This window comes from Doryrhamphus excisus, chromosome 1 (assembly GCF_030265055.1).
Source record: "Doryrhamphus excisus isolate RoL2022-K1 chromosome 1, RoL_Dexc_1.0, whole genome shotgun sequence".
Taxonomy (NCBI): Eukaryota; Metazoa; Chordata; class Actinopteri; order Syngnathiformes; family Syngnathidae; genus Doryrhamphus; species Doryrhamphus excisus.
In genome coordinates, this window is record NC_080466.1 from 17,243,381 (window position 1) to 17,260,764 (window position 17,384).

At 46.4% G+C, this 17,384-nt stretch overlaps 1 protein-coding gene across 2 annotated transcripts in view; it reads left to right on the top strand.

The window, feature by feature from the left end:
- Positions 1 to 2,540: 2,540 nt before the first annotated feature.
- The window catches only part of grin2ab (glutamate receptor, ionotropic, N-methyl D-aspartate 2A, b), a 126,776-nt gene continuing 111,932 nt past the window's right edge, over positions 2,541 to 17,384 (top strand). The window contains exons 1-2 of one of the 2 annotated variants that reach the window (XM_058086867.1): positions 2,541 to 3,034; positions 3,517 to 3,750. In XM_058086867.1, the coding sequence (XP_057942850.1) occupies positions 3,017 to 3,034; positions 3,517 to 3,750 (252 nt within the window). In that variant the 5' untranslated portion in view covers positions 2,541 to 3,016. The remainder of the gene's footprint in view (positions 3,035 to 3,516; positions 3,751 to 17,384) is intronic. The other variant, XM_058086876.1, reaches the window with a different exon arrangement.

The window sequence follows — 17,384 nt, forward strand, 5'->3', positions numbered from 1 at the left end:
AAGTAGAACATTTTCTAATATTTTCTTATTGTTGTATGAGCAACAAGTGTTTGGTTTTTCACCTACTTTGGCCCGCATGTGCATGTGTGGGTGTGTTTGCTGTGATTTACAAGTGTCCCTGAATGCAGCGGCAACTTGTGTCCCGGGAGTTTGGTGATGCACCCGAATGCACCGTTTTGGAAAGAGCTCGAGTAGCACTGACAGCTAGTTTTGGTCCTGCTTGTTAAGTATAAAGTGTCCATTATCTGACTGGAATAATTCCATGATGTCCCTACTTCGGGGGTGGGCAAACTATGGCCCGGGGGCCACATCGCCAACCCCATCGCCAACCCCATCGCCAACTATTCATTCATTTATTCATTTTCTACCGCTTATCCTCACGAGGGTCGCTGGGATGCTGGAGTCTATCCCAGCTGAAAGTGGGAGTCACAATGCCATCTCAAAAAAACCCACCAAACTCATCACACAGCAACTTAACACTCAACATATATATGCTGGAGCCTATCCCAGCTGTGTTCGGGCGAGAGGCGGGGTACACCCTGGACTGGTGGCCAGCCAATCACAGGGCACATATAGACAAACAACCATTCACACTCACACCTATGGACAATTTGGAGTCGCTAATTAACCTAGCATGTTTTTGGAATGTGGGAGGAAACCGGAGTACCCGGAGAAAACCCACACATGCACGGGGAGAACATGCAAACTCCACACAGAGATGGCCGAGGCTGGGATTGAACTCGGGTCTCCTAGCTGTAAGGCCTGCGCACTAACCACACATACACCGTGCAGCCCACCCCCGATCAACCAGTCCCAAATTATTGAATTTAAACTTTTAACATACAGACTGGCAATATGACTTGGTAGTAGTTAGTAGTCGTTAGAGTCTGTCAATCTGAGACAAACTTTAAGTTTTAAGGTTTAAGTAGCTTTTCAAATGCAGCCATTTAGACAGCCATGTTGCCAAACAAACACAAGTCAACAAATATGTGACACACAACTTAACAGACCCATTGCACTGTCTGGGAAGTCACAAAGGAGGGACGTTCACATACTACCTACATATTAATTGTCAATATTTAGCATTCATAGTTCATATCAATTTGCTTGCTACTTTCTAATGCGAAGTGGTAACGCTAATTGTGAAAGTAACCATCTGACGTGCTGTCATCTTTCTGGCAGGTTAATGTGAAGAGACTCGCCACACTCTGATCTCCCTCTGCATTCAGTGAGTATGCAATCTGTCATATTCTTCACAAGGGTTAGCTTATTTATACACTTGGATGTCGGGATGCTCTTATGCTGCGTACAACGTGTACTTTTTTTTCCGGTCCGGTTCTTCTTCTCTCCTTTCTAATGAGAAATTGCAACCACTCAACAGCACATGATTGCCAACGTTTGGCTCGTCCTGTATCAATCCTATTTTCTCCCTCCACATATCTATTCAAGGAATTTGGAGATGAAGCTGTGGGAAGTGTACGGCACCGCACACTCAGCATTTTAACTCTTCTAAGCTTTTTTTAAGCTACTTTGCAGTGTGAACGCACGTAGCCTATAGTGCATACACTATTGGCGTTTGTAAAATATTGGACAGCATTTATGTGATAAAGGCCATATTTTCAAACTAATATACAGTATTTTTCTTAGGTTATCACACTCTATCACTGTCTATATTTTACTGTAACACGCACACATGCTTCCAAATGACGATTCATGACTCTCCCTTTAGTAAATTATGGCAATGCCCATTTTCTGCTTCATTCATTCATCCATTTTCTACCGCTTTTCCTCACAAAGGTAGTGGGGGTGCTGGAGCCTATCCCAGCTGTCTTCGGGCATGAGGCGGTGTACTGGTCGCCAGCCAATCACAGGGCACCTATAGACAAACAACCATTCACACTCACATTCATACCTATGGACAATTTGGAGTCGCCAATTAACCTAGCATGTTTTTGGAATGTGGGAGGAAATCCGGAGTACCCGGAGAAAACCCACGCATGCACGGGGAGAACATGCAAACTCCACACAGAGATGGCCGAGGGTGGAATTGAACCCTGGTCTCCTAGCTGTGAGGTCTGCGCTCTAACCACTAGACCACCGTGCCGCCCCTGCTTCATACAATACAGTTTTATAAATGAAAGATAAAGCCACCCCCCTGTGCAACCACCCCACCCCTCACGGTGCTCTCATTGGGGCCCGGTGTCCCCATGTTTAATTAACCAGTCTGCCGTGGAAGTGCCTTCAGCCCAGCAGCGGTGCGTGGGCGGGCGAGCGAGCTGCGGGCGAACGGAGCCACTAACCGGGAACATTTCCGCCTTGATCTCGGCAGGCTTCGGCTGAGGGAGATTCACCCTTGGCAACAACTGCAAAGTTGTTCCATTTTGTGCGTGTATGTCCCCCCACCCCCTACCCCGCCACGCACTCGCATTGCGCGTGCAGGATGTGCTGGTGCGCGTTCGCGTGATTTATATACGTGTGTGTTTATGTTGCATGTGTGACGGAATCTCCTCTTCTAACACACACACACACACACAAACGCTCACACGCACCTCCACAACCACGCGGAGGAGGAGGAGGATCGGAGGAGGAGGCGCACGGAGCTGCCCACAGGCTCTCACTGCGGAACGCGCCTGGCTTCCTCTGGAGATCACATTGTGGATCCTTGAATCTACAAGCCACCATCTCCCCATCTCCACCACCCCCCCACCACCCCACTCGTGGCTGACACTCTCCGTGCGCGTCGTGGATGGACATTTGAATCCAGCATCAGCACCAGGAGGAATACCACCCGAGCGCCAGGAGAGAAGGTGGCCGTGCCGGTGGAGGTCTTCACGGACACGACAGGTGGATTAATCTGATTCTTTTTCTTGTGTCTTATTTTTATTTTTATTTTTGGATGGAGGAGCAATTGATGGATTAATTTGACGGGGTGGGTGGGGGGGAGACTCACCCCTTTGGAGGGCACCCGAATGGAGTAACAGGCTGCAATGTCATCTCCACCTGGCCGCCTGGAGAGATGTGTGACGGGAATGGGGTGAGTGAAAAGCCGTGCTTTTTTTCCCTCATCTTTCATCTTCTTTAGAAGTTGCCTGCTCCGTGGGGACATTTTTGGGGGGCGCATTCGGCCTCCCAAAAAAAAGTGGCGCACACGCAAGCTGGGCTGGTTCATCATCATAACCATCTTCATCATCATCTTCATCACAACCTGCTGCTCGCTCCACATTGGACCAGCCCGGTACCGGAGCGTGAGGAGAATATTAGCCACATTGAGGAGCTACAGGCTGTTCCCAACACCCCCCTCCTCCTTTTTACGCGCACTTTGCGTTGAACTCCAACAGGAGCCCGACGCGCGCACACCAGCAAACGTTAAATATGCAAATGAGTCACGCCGCTGGGCACTCCGTGAACGCGCGCGCGTCCTATAGCCGAGGCGCGCGCACCGGGGATTCAACAAGTCGCAGCCCCGCAGCGCAACAGCCATAACGCAACAATGTTCGTATCCTCTCCCCCCCGCAGATTAAGTTGAAACACTTTTGGCACCACGCTTGCACCGCCGGCGCCGTGACGAGCAGGACCAAGGATGGTCGGGGACGGCGGCGGCGGCTACGACGACTACTACTACTGCGCGCCGCCACGGGTCACCACGAAGGCTACCCACGCCTCGCCACGCACAACGGACCCGCAAGAAGAAGGCGCAAAACGGTCGCCGCAGCTCCAAACCTGCCGCAGACGCGCCTTGTGACACCCAAGGTAAAGAATGAAGAGGCGCCGCGCGCGGCATCTGGAGCCTGTTTAAAAAAAAAAAGCCCACAGCGAGGCGTGCTGGCGCTAGGCGGCGCTGTTGCATTGCTTAATACCCGGATGCTGATGATGACGGTGATGAGGAGGATGCTGATGCTGATGAGAGGCCATGCAAATTAATTCACATCTGAAATGACACTTTCAGGCCTTGAATAGAGTCACGTTTCCTCATCCCTCTTTTTCCCCGACTCCATGTGCCCACCATGAAACACACGCACACTCACACATCTTTATAAAAGTCTTACATGGCGCTCTAATTCTCCATCCGGCGTATAATTTCAGGAATGCAAGTCATTTTAATTCAAACTAGTGCACATAAATAGTGTGTGTGTGTGTGTGTGCCAAACTAAGGATGCACCAAACAAAAAGCTCGCCTTTCTTGAATAGCAGGATCACACAGAAAGGAGGACATCACTGGCCTCTGCGGGGCATGAATGCAATAGAGTGGAGAGCACTCGCTATCTTCATTAATATAAATATCCTGTGCAAAGCTGCAGTCACTTTTGTGTGTGTGTGTGTGTGTGTGTGTGACATCACGGCACTGTAGAAAACCTCGAGTGTCCTCCCCAGCTCCCTCGCAAACTCTGCAGAGTATTCACCTATGTTGCTAATTTGCCATAAAGTAACATCTGAAAAGAGGCCAAACGGGGCAAAAAAAAAAAAAAAAAAGAGCGTCAACAATGACAAACTGTCAGTGATGCGATGCATACCATATTCAGAGTCCCATTTTTGGCTGAGGCATGACACAGTGTTGAGGATGATGTGTCGCACCGCATCTGGTTGAGCTGCTCACTGAACCGTCGCTGTAGCCGGCGAAGCAGGTACAGTAGTTGTGTAGCGACTCGTTGTCTCCAGGCAGCGCGTCAAGCGTTGTCTGAAACCAGAGCACCTTCTCTCCTACTCTCTCTCTCTCCCGTGTATGCAGTTAACCCACGTAATCCATTATGTTAAATGTTCTCTCACTACTCGCTGCGTCTTATTGTGCTTGGTTATAAAAAGATGACCCACTTGGGATTTTCCGAGTTGAAACCAGAGGTTTTTCCCACATCAAAACATGGTCACGTATTCACGCTCGCTGGTCACAGTGTTAGGCACAGCTGCTGCAGAGCTGTATCAAAACTACACTTCAAAAAAATTGACAATTTTTCACAACCCTTATTTGAGACATGAACACACATCTTTCCCTTTTCCGGGCATTCTAAAAATATAAAAATATAAAACATTTCGCCTAGAAAGCCTGCCCAAGAACCTCCAAAAAGATTTTAGGTGTGGTGAAGCTATTTGCTAGCCAGCTAGTAGCTATTTGGTGTGGCAAGGTGTCACTACGCCAGGCATGTAGTTCTTTGGCGTAAAAGTGTTAATAATAATAATACTAAAATTAATAACAATGTTGCAATATGCGGCGTTGTTGCCGCTTTTTGGGTATTTCTCAGGCTTTATAGGTGGTATAGGCGCGTCCCATTTTGTGAATCCTTAACTGTTTTTGCCTGTGACAGAAAGTCAAAGCTAAAAACTGACATGCTAGCACTCTATGTTGGAGTTGCAACGTGTGATTGGAAGCGTTAGCCTTCGTAAGGTGTGTTTGGAGCTGTTACAGTCAAATAAATATTTGGTTTAAATGGATTTGGTCCATCAAAGACCGAGCTGTATCAAAACTACACTTCAAAAAAATTGACCATTTTCCACAACCTTTATTTGAGACATGAACACACATCTTTCACTTTTTTGGGCATTCTAAAAATATAAAAAATATAAAATTCCGCCTAGAAAGTCTGCTGTTAAAACACCCCCAAGAACCTCCAAAAAGATTTTAGGTGTGGTGAAGCTAAAAGTGTTAATAATAATAATAATACTAAAATTAATAACAATGTTGCAATATGCGGCGTTGTTGGCGCTTTTTGGGTTTTTCTCAGGCTTTATAGGTGGAATAGGCTAAAAAAGATAGTAGCTACTTGGTGTGGCAAGGTGTCACTACACCAATCACGTAGTTCTTTGGCGTAAGTGTTCATTCATTTATTCATTCATTTTCTACCGCTTTTTCCTCACAAGGGTCGCGGGGGTGCTGGAGCCTATCCCAGCTGTCTTTGGGCAAGAGGCGGGGTACACCCTGGACTGGTGGCCAGCCAATCACAGGGCACATATAACAACCATTCACACTCACATTCATACCTATGGACAATTTGGAGTCGCTAATTAACCTAGCATGTTTTTTTTGGAATGTGGGAGGAAACCAGAGTACCCGGAGAAAACTCACGCATGCATGGGGAGAACATGCAAACTGGAATTGAACCCTGGTCTCCTAGCTGTGAGGTCTGCGCGCTAACCACTGGACCGCCGTGCCACCCAAGAATGTTAATAATAATACTAAAATTAATAACAATGTTGCTGTAGCTGGGTTAATATGCAGGTCACGTTATGTAAATGCAGCGTTGTTCGCGTTTTTCTTTTTTTTCGGTTTTATAGGTGGAATAGGTGCGTCCCATTACGTGCATCCTTAACTGTTTTTGCCTGTGACAGAAAGTCAAAGCTAAAGACTGACATGCTAGCACTCTATGTTTGGGTTGTGACTGCTATGCTCAAGCCCACTATGTGTTTGCAATGTGTAATTGGAAGCGTTAGTGTTGGCAAGGTGTCAGTCTAAGAAATATTTGGTTTAGATGGATTTGGTCCATCAAAGGCCGAACTGATGACTTTATTCATCGAAACAAAAAAATGTCAGATTCATTGACTTGGAAAAGAATGATTAGCTTCAGCTGTATACTGCTACTTTTCTCCTCGACCTTTTACTTGTTTAGTTTCTTACTGGTGTTGCTATTCCTACTGCCGAATAAACCCTGAATTTGTTGCTGCCAGGTAGTGGCTAGATTAGCTAAAATCCGTGTTATCAACAAGATTTTCTTCTCAGCTGAAATATTAGAAACAGCTCTCAGTGTAATACAGTACCATGACAAGGACTGCCTCTTTGACAGTTTATCTTTTTAAAAGCCGAACTTGTGATCCAGCTCCTGTATTGGCCCTCATTAGATCGTGAGGGTAAAGCTAACGTTGCAGCCTGTGAGTGTGTTGTGTATTGTATTTAATCATTCCGCAGCCAGGGTTGAAAAAAGGCTTCCAGCTGTGAGTAGTCAGACTGCTCTAATGCAGCCTGCATTCAGCGCCTTCCTTTTGTTCGGGCGTGCAAGACATTTTTAGAGCTGGAGCCCAAAATTAGCACTGAATCTACATATGGCTGCAAAGGGGGGGTTGCCCGAGGAGCAATGCTGCAAAGGCTCATACGTGGAGCTTTTTAATGTTTTTACATTTGACTTAGACGATCCAAAACGTAGGAGCTTCTTATTTTACTCTGACGGATCTTCAAAGAACAGCCTGTCACATGAACACTGCTTGTTTGATTCCAAAATGCATCGTAACGACAGGATTATTTCGACCTGCTTTATATGTTATTTTGCGTATTTTAGGCAGGAGTAAACAAACAAGGTTGTGTCTTAGAGCTGGTTGAAGAACCTGTGGGTGAAACGTGGCCTTCCTGCCCTGCGCTGCGGCTGTATTCGTCCTGACGTAGTCCGACATAGATGAGAGCCGCAGACAATAATCCTCTTATTCTGAGCTCACTGTCCACTAAAGGTGCCACGTTTTACATCCACATATTTATTTTCCTGCGTGTGCTGCTACTTGGAGCGTTAGCAGCCCGAGCGTGTGCAGCCAGCGAGCCTCTGGCGTGGCCGTTAGCTGTCAGCTGCCGAGCGAGTGCTTTCTTTAAAGTCAATTAAACCTGCCTGCAGAGCGCCGCGTTAGATCATCTTGTCCCGGGAACATCTGCAGCCCCGAGTTAGTTCCATTTGACTTTCAGTCACTTGCTTGTGCCTCAAACTGGTTCTCAGAGCCTCGTGTGGACAAAGACACGATATGATGTCACGCGCAGTCATGCCGTCCTGCCCCGGAGAGAAGATGTGGATGTTTTATTAGCCTGCTAGCCGGTGGGAGGGGTACACTGCTAGCTGTGATGCCAATCAGGGATCCAACCGAGGTAGTCTATGAAGGAGACAATTGCTTCAAAAAGCAATTTTGGACTTCCCCTTTGCTATTATTCTTGTTTTGTGTATACCGCAATATTTTTTACCTCACCAAATGAATCCTATAGTCCTAAATAAAGTTACATTAAGTTCAAGTCAAACATTTAAGCAGATGTGGTATGTTTATGGTAGCAAAAGGACTAATTGTCAATATGCTTGTCAAAGATCCTCTATGATGGGAGTGCCGTCCATCCACCCACCCATCCACCCATCCATCCATCCACCCATCCACCCATCCATCCATCCATCCATCCATCCACCCACCCATTACTCCATCCACCCATATATTCATCCACCCACCCATGCATCCATCCATCCATCATTCATCCACCCACCCATCCATCCATCCATCCATCCATCCATCCACCCATTCCTCCATCCACCCATCCACCCACCCATCCACCCATCCACCCCTCCGTCCACCCATCCATCCACCCCTCTGTCCACCCACCCATCCATCCATCCACCCATCCAACCACCCACCCACCCACCCATTCATCCATCCACCCATTCATCCACCCATCCATTCATTCATCCATCCATCCATCCACCCATTCATCCGTCCACCCATCCGTCCACCCACCCACCCACCCACCCACCCATCCATCCATCCATCCATCCATCCACCCACCCATTCATCCACCCACCCACCAATCTATCCATCCGTCCACCAATCCATCCACTCCTCCGTCCACCCACTCAGCCATCCATCCACCCATCCATCCATCCACCCATCCACCCACCCATCCATCCAACCACCCACCCACCCACCGACCGATTCATCCATCCACCCATTCATCCACCCATCCATTCATTCATCCATCCATCCATCCGTCCACCCATCCATCCACCCACCCATTCATCCACCCACCCATCCATCCACCCATTCATCCATCCATCCATCCATCCATCCATCCATCCACCCATTCATCCATCCACCCACCCATCCATCCATACATCCATCCATCCATCCACCCATCCATCCATCCATCCATCCATCCATCCATCCATCCATCCATCCATCCATCCATCCATCCATCCACCCATTCATCCGCCAATCCATCCACCCACCCATTCATTCATCCATCCATCCACCCATTCATCCATCCACCCATTCATCCATCCATCCATCCATCCATCCATCCAAAATCTTTTGTTGTGTTATTATTGAGCACTACTTTGTGAAAATTCACTTATCACGGTCGGGTCTGGAACCAATGAACCGCGCTAAACGAAGGACGCTTGTAATGATCAGAATGACCAGAGTCTCTGCTTGTGTGGTGATGCTTTGCCCCCGGGCTCAGCGTTTATCCAATCACTGCTCAGACAAAAGACACAGGAGGCGTGACGGGTGGAATGAGTTATTCTTGCTGCTTTGTTCCATGCTCCTTGCAATTACCAGTGGAAAGGGACTGAGTGGCATACCATAGCGAGTCGTTTGACCCCCTCTGAGCCCTGCGTTGTTGATGCGGGCCTTCTTCTCCGACACGTGTTGATAAGCCCAAAGCCTCTTGCCAACGTGCACTGTTTAATCATTTAATCAAAACACAGCTGGGGATCTCCTTCCATGAGTTAGTGAGCCGTGTTGGCGTTAGCAAGTCAGGTGTGGCGCTACAGGTCTATGATGTGGACTCGTGCTGACTTGTGCAAAATGCACATATTTAAGTAAAGAGTAAGTAAAGCTGCTAGCTCGGTGAGTGTTAGCCGTTGAGTATGGGGGTGAAAACGACACCTCAAGTAATTTGACTACAAAAACAGGGCTCGACAATAACGATGTACCGATGGCCCGGGGCAAGTTAAAACAAAATTGGGGCAAGTAAATCCAATCAGTGATATTCCCGTGGGGCAAGTGCACTTTGGCATGCCATACTGCCAAGAGTTTTTTTGCGTAATTCCGGTGGTAATTTGCAAACCAATCCTTGCAAATCTTGAAATGGACCAATCATAATCGTTTATTTAGACACCCGTTCTTGTTCGCGATCAACCAATCAGCGATCGTTTGACTAGGAAAACATCCATTATGGCGTCCCTGCCAACATGGTCTAATTCTTCAACAACTTGTGAAGGAAAACAGCAAAAAGTGATGAAACAGTGCCTCCTAAACAAGTATTTTATTAGCGGCAGCAAATCAATTGATGGCACAGGTGAGTGAATCACATTGCTGTGACAATTTGAAGTGGTCACAATGAAACACCACCCATTAGATCCAATACCAAGTGCTGATTTTGCACAAGCTACAAAATATAGTGCTTCCATTTCTCTGTGTATTTTTCTCACCTTTGCTTCACAAATTATTGTTTGACCATTGAGCTTTTTTTCTGGATTAAAAACACTTTACTAGTACACAAATGTGTCTATTCAATAATGTTTCATTGTGGTGCACAACTTATAAATATCACTGCTTACTACGACTACGATATGTAAGGTAGTATGGCATGCCATGTTAACATACGTTTTCAGACATTCCTCCAAATACAATGCATCAGTACTACAGTAAACCTCGGATATATCGGATTCAATTGTTCCCACTGGTTTTGTCCGATATAAGCGAAATCTGTTATATGCGTATACCGGAAAATGTCAGTTTTACGCATATATCGGATTTATATCCGGTATATGCGTAAATCGGATTTTATCCGTTATAAAAAGGCACTTCCTTGACTATGTTTCCAATGTACCTGGACGTGCAGGCAACGCTGCAAACGCTGCAAATGACGTTGTATAGCGGCCTGTCACGATTCGGCGAATCAGAGCGGCACGATGCGGCCATCCGATATATGCGAGGGAAATTTAATGGAAATGCATTGGAACGGGACTGGAGATTTTGTCCGAAATAGGCGAAATCCGTTATAAAAAATCCAATATATGCAATTAATTTTTATTGGAAATGCATTACAGAAAAATCGGTTCTTTTTTATCTGTCTGTTGTGAGCGAATTTCCGATATATCCGAGTCCGATATATCCGAGGTTTACTGTATTATCTGATGAATTATCAGCATATTTGGGCAAGTATTTCTCACCTTAAGGATTCCTCATGGGCAAGTAATTTTTGTTTTTAATGTAGAGCCCTGAAAAAGTAATCAAGGATTTTTTTTCTGCCTCAAGCAATGCTTACATCACCAAGAAAGAAGCAGATTTTTGAGAAGATGGAGAAGCGAGAAAAATCGACAAGGTGATGAAAGAGAATGAAAACAAGACTCTGGTTTCCTCCAGGTTTATCTCCACTCTAGTTTCCTCCCATGTTCCAAAATACATACATGTACGATTATTGGCGACCTTGTGCTCTTGACATTAAACACTAAAACTTGTTTATCTTTCGGAGCATATTTTTCTCCCAAATGTATATGAAATTGAACATTGCACTGTGGTTTGAGGAAACAGCCCCGTGGTAGTAACATGCTAGTTTAGTTTATTAAATGATATCATCTTCATCCAGCAGCCTGTCATCTTCCAAACAACAGTTTTCAGTACTTCCCTGACAGAATTCCGCTGGTAAATCTAACCTGAGGAAGAATACTTCTCTTCTGGGGGGGGGGGGATTTGGAGATGAAACTCCACCTATTAATTTCAACTTCAATCTGCGTTTCTCCTGTCTTGGAGGCACATCGTTTTAATGCGGAAAAGGAGGGCAGTCGTGATGGTTGTCATAGAAGTGCTTTCTGGCTGGGTTTTGTGATACGTTAAGACGCGTGATAGAAATGCAACCATTCCCCAAAACATCTCCCGAGTGGAATTAAAAGCAGCACTTCCTCTCCGTTTAACGAGCGCGTCCGTCAAATCCGCCTCTCACCCCAAATGTCTGTGACGGATGGACCAGCTGGCCGCTTGATGAAGAGACTTTCATTATTTAGGAGGCTTTTCCACAGAGGTAATTACGTTATGATACCTTCTTTGGCGATGTCACACTTTGGAGAATAATTGAGCTTCCTGGTAAATGGAGGTTTCCTCTCCAAATGTAAACATCTGTCAGCGGCAGCTGGAAGCCAGACTGATGAGAGCCGAGAGACTGAAGCGTTTAGCCGCGAGGATGCTAATTCTCTCATGGCTCATCACTGCGACAAACACCTCTAGTGTCACACACACACACACATCCATCATTAATACTAACACCATGGCTTAGTGTAGATTTAAGCCATCTGTGATCCATTTTGTAAGTAAAGACAAGCTCAATATTGATACACGGCAGCCATTGTGAAGGAGTCAGCCTTCATCTTCCACTTGAAAGCTGACGGCTTCCAAGAGGTTAGCTCGTTCCTTTTCGGGCTATGCCCCCCCCAGGGTTGTCTGTTTGAACAGTAGACTATTTGAATTAGCGCGATTCAACTTGATTAGCGCCGCAAGAGTGATAGCATCCCTTTGACTCCTGCTTGTAGCCTCAAGTGGTGCCTTTTAGTGCTCTTGTCTGTCCGGAGGCGCCCGCAAGTTCCCGATGAGGCGCCTGTGAGTGGCCGCTTTGGCCTTGTCAGAAGACATTTTCCTCTTTTGGGCTTTTTAAGGCACCGGGGTGATAAAACGCTGGCCTACTTTTGACATTCTTTGACTCTGACCTATGATCAGTGTGTGTGTCTGGGTTAGGATTGTACAAAAAGACCACCGTTGTCACACATGGTGATAACTAGAAAGCTCTATTCCATAAGAGCCAACATACACAGCAGGGGGTCCTACTTTCCAAGCTGCACGAGCGAGGGAAGCAGGAATATTTGCAGTAATGTGGAACGAGCCAGCAGCTGATTATCGTCCACTAGGAATCTCATCACTTGAGATGGCCGACATCTGGAACTTTAATCAGAGAAACATTTGTGGGCCTTTAATGCAAAGTTCATAAGTTCATAGACATTGAAGGCCCTTGTGATGTCATGGCGAGATGCTTTGCTAAATCGTCTTCGGGATGGCAGGAGGGTTGGGTTGTCAAAACGCCACTAATGGAAATGCGGAAGTAGCAGGATACGCAGTATCGATAGATATGACCTGAGAATATAAAGATACATTACATCAGGGATCTCAAAGTCAATTTACTTGGGGGCCACTGGAACTAGGGTCTGGGTGAGGCTGGGCCGCATCAGGTTTAAAAAAAACAAAACAAAACACTTTTTCAGTGTTTTGATCTCAGTCATGGATGATGAGAGAAAAAGCAAAACAGACGGGCTCGTTCGCTTGCATATGGGCAGGGCAAAATCGCGTCAATTGTGTGCTGTGTGCACACAGCTTTAAGCTGTCATTTCTGGGCTCATGAAACCATATGGCATCCATATCAAACTAGGCGGGGGCCTCAAACTAGCATCTTGTGGGTCGCATTTGGTCCGCGGGCCGCGAGTTTGAGACCCCTGCATTAGATAGATACTAAATATATATGTGTAATATTGCTGTTGAAGGCAGCAGTGTTCTTGCTGTAAAAGAAGATGATGATGCCTGGGTTTGCATGACTTTGATAAGCCGGTTGCAGAGTACCTTTACTTCCATTACAAACTTTGGGTCATAATGATGATTTTTCTTATCTCCATTTGTAGTATGCCTTCATCCCTTTTCAAGCTTGTTGCGCAATGCTTGTGATATGCGCAGCGAGCTCCCACTGAGCATCTGGACCATGGTGAAGTACCACAAGAACAATCCTTGGAGGATCTAAACCACCAAGGAGGAGGGAACCAGGTTATGGAGCTCAACAAGTGCCTCAAGCACTCCTTTTTTTCCCTCTTGATGCTTCAACAGAACCTTCAAAGCTGGTGGCAACACCTTCATAAATGCTGCTGGGATGAAGATGAATGGCAGTGGACTCGGGGTGCTTATCTTCTCTCAGATGACCTCTTGGAGAATTACGACGACGGAGATAAACGATCCCAGAAGTTTGCCTTACTGTTTTCACAAGGTCTGGAGGTCTGGGAATCAGCCTGGCCACTGCCATTTATAAAAATAATATTCATCTTCAACTTGGACTGGAATCCTCACAATGAATCCTCATAAAAGCCTTCAGAAAAATTTATGGAATTGGTCAGAACAAAAGAGTAATGATGTCACCATGGTCTCATGGAGGAGAGGATCGTGCAGATGATGCTGATGACATTTTCAAGCTCATCTTAGATGGAAGACCCCCGTCAAGGCCACTGAACAACTGCTGGACCGAAACCAGGTTGCCCCCGACGACAGACAGACCGAAGACCAAGAAGTGGTTTTCTACCGCTTTTTCCCCCCGAGGGTCGCGGGGGTGCTGGAGCCTATCCCAGCTGTCTTTGGGTGAGAGGCGGGGTACACCCTGGACTGGTGGCCAGCCAATCACAGGGCACATATAGACAAACAACCATTCACACTCACATTCATACCTATGGACAATTTGGAGTCGCCAATTAACCTAGCATGTTTTTGGAATGTGGGAGGAAACCGGAGTACCCGGAGAACATGCAAACTCCACACAGAGATGCCGAGGGTGGAATCGAACCCTGGTCCTCCTAGCTGTGTGGTCTGCGCGCTAACCGCTAGATCACCGTGCCGCCCTGGAATGATTCATTCATTCATTCATTTTCTACCGCTTATCCTCACGAGGGTCGCGGGGGTGCTGGAGCCTATCCCAGCTGTCTTCGGGCGAGAGGCGGGGTACACCCTGGACTGGTGGCCAGCCAATCACAGGGCACATATAGACAAACAACCATTCACACTCACATTCATACCTATGGACAATTTGGAGTCGCCAATTAACCTAGCATGTTTTTGGAATATCAATTGCAAGATAATAGTGTAGGTAATTAATATAATAAATTAGCACCCGTCCAATTAATAGTTGGGTTGTTGGCCTGCATGGAGTTCTTTAGTGGAGTGTGAATTTTATTTACAGTACAATTTGCACATATTTCTGCGTTAGGTAAGTCTATCTTCCGGCGATCGGGGCCACAATGCAGAACAACTCCGATCTTGATTTATGTCAGATGAAATGTATTTGATTTCCAGCATGTCAGAGCTCGGGCTGATCTGTTGGTGGCTGTTAGCTTGCCAGCTGCCTTGCAGACGCTTGTAGAACATGTCAGCTTGTCGGTCTGTCGCTACCATTCATCTTTGGCTATTTTCCCTTCGCCCATAAACACGTTAGAAGCTAATAAGTATGGAGTAGAGAGATGCAGGGACGTGTTTATGAGCTGAAAATTGACAACACTTCACCACTATTGTAGCCTAGGAACCTTTTCAGAAGTGAGCTGTTTAATTCACTATCGATTCTTTGCAAACGACCCGTGTTTACACCTCTTCCTACTCACCTGTAAGTCAGTCCGTCAAAAGGTCTCGCCTCGTTACCACACACACACACACACACGAACACACATTGTGTTTATTGATTCTGCCGTTGAGTTTTATGTGGGTTATTTATCCACTTGAGATTACTGTTGCCGTGATCTAAACAACACAACGGGGGAGATTATTACTTGTAGTCACATCATTCACCTTGGCGCAGAGACAAATATGTCGGCCGCTAATAGCATTTGTCGGGCCTCGGCAAAGTGCACACCTTAAATTCGAGTGGAGTTTGCATCACGCATCACTTGATGATATCGCTTTCCCAGATGTGTGTGCGACCTTATTGGCGTGAAATCATATGGCCCCCACCGTTAGCCAATCACAATGTCTTTCCGTGCTCTGATGAGAGTCAGACTGTCAGCACGTTTGTCAACACGGTGGCAGGAAATTGCTAAAATTGAGCTTTTTCCCCCCCGAGGACACCATTTTTGTATTTTATTTATTTTACTATCTGACACTGATTTGATTAGTTGATAAAAACCTGCAGCGTGTCCTGTTGGTCTGTAAGTCCAAAAGGAGCACTGCAATAGAGATTACATGTAATGTGCAAAGTCGGGACATGTTGGAATGTTACACTTGGCGACAACGTTAGGTCCATTAGGTATCTAATGACAGCCAATGCAATCAGCACTCAAAGCAGGAAGAGGGTGAACTATATTGCTTCCAATTTAGTCCCTTTGAAGGGTCCCTGACAAAATTCAAGAACTTTGCTTAAATATGTTATTCTCACGAGGGTTGCGGAGCCTATCCCAGCTGTCTTCGGGCGAGAGGCGGTTACACCCTGGACTGGTCGCCAGCCAATCACAGGGCACATATAGACAAACAACCATTCACACTCACATTCATACCTATGGACAATTTGGAGTCGCCAATTAACCTAGCATGTTTTTAGAATGCAGGAGGAGAACATGCAAACTCCACACAGAGATGGCCGAGGGTGGGATTGAACTCTGGTCTCCTAGCTGTGAGGTCTGCGCGCTAACCACACAACCACCGTGCAGCCTAAATATGTTATATTCATTCATTCATTTTCTACTGCTTTTCCTCATGAGGGTCGCGGGGGGTGCTGGAGCCTATCCCAGCTGTCTTCGGGCGAGAGGCGGGGTACACCCTGGACTGGTCGCCAGCCAATCACAGGGCACATATAGACAAACAACCATTCACACTCACATTCATACCTATGGACAATATGGAGTGGCCAATTAACCTAGCATGTTTTTGTAATGTGGGAGGAAACCGGAGTACCCGGAGAAAACCCACGCATGCACGGGGAGAACATGCAAACTCCACACAGAGATGGCTGAGGGTGGGATTGAACCCTGGTCTCCTAGCTGTGAGGTCTGCGTGCTAACCACACGACCACCGTGCAGCCTAAATATGTTATATATTGTTTGGAATTATTGGAAAAGTCATTCATTCATTCATTTTCTACCGCTCATCCTCATGAGGGTCGCGGGGGTTGCTGGAGCCTATCCCAGCTGTCTTTGGGTACACCCTGGACTGGTCGCCAGCCAATCACAGGGCACATATAGACAAACATTATTGGAAAGTATATGGTAAATTCACAAAAAAGGACATTTATAGTTGATGGCGCCACCCCTTATGAGCTAGCGGTCGCAGTCAGCCTCATTCCGGAAGCGATGTCATCGGGGTGTCACCTCTCAAACATATACGTATACATGCGTAGGTAGATTGTCGATTGGGTTCAATATATTTTTTGTCATACCAAAACGTTGTGTTGTTGCTGGATGTTCACAGTATTTGAGTGTTTTCTTTTCCAAAATACAAAGATGATTCGTGGATGATAGATATTGGAACTGGCAGCATAAAACCCTGAAAACCTTAAAAACCCTGCAACATAAATATTTACATTATTTCCTATGGGGAAAAGTTGTTTTGAAATAAGAACAATTGGAAGTCAACCAGTGTCACGGAGCAGATGCCTGTTTGAAATGATTTCAACCGAAATGCATCTCGACCCCGTCGGCTCAAGAGCCCAAATATATTCCCTAAAAACAACAGTCATAAATCATCCTCGTGATATTACCCCAGGTACCGTGCCTCTGACTAACCCCCCCACCACCCTTGCTGGGGACAGGTGCTGTGTCGCTGCCAGACGGGACATCTGGTGATGCGGGAAGATTTCAAGCCTGCGGCTCCTCCAGCCAAATAGATTTTTTTTAAACAGAAACACTTTGACATCAGGAAGCACATATTGAGCAGACTGGTACCAT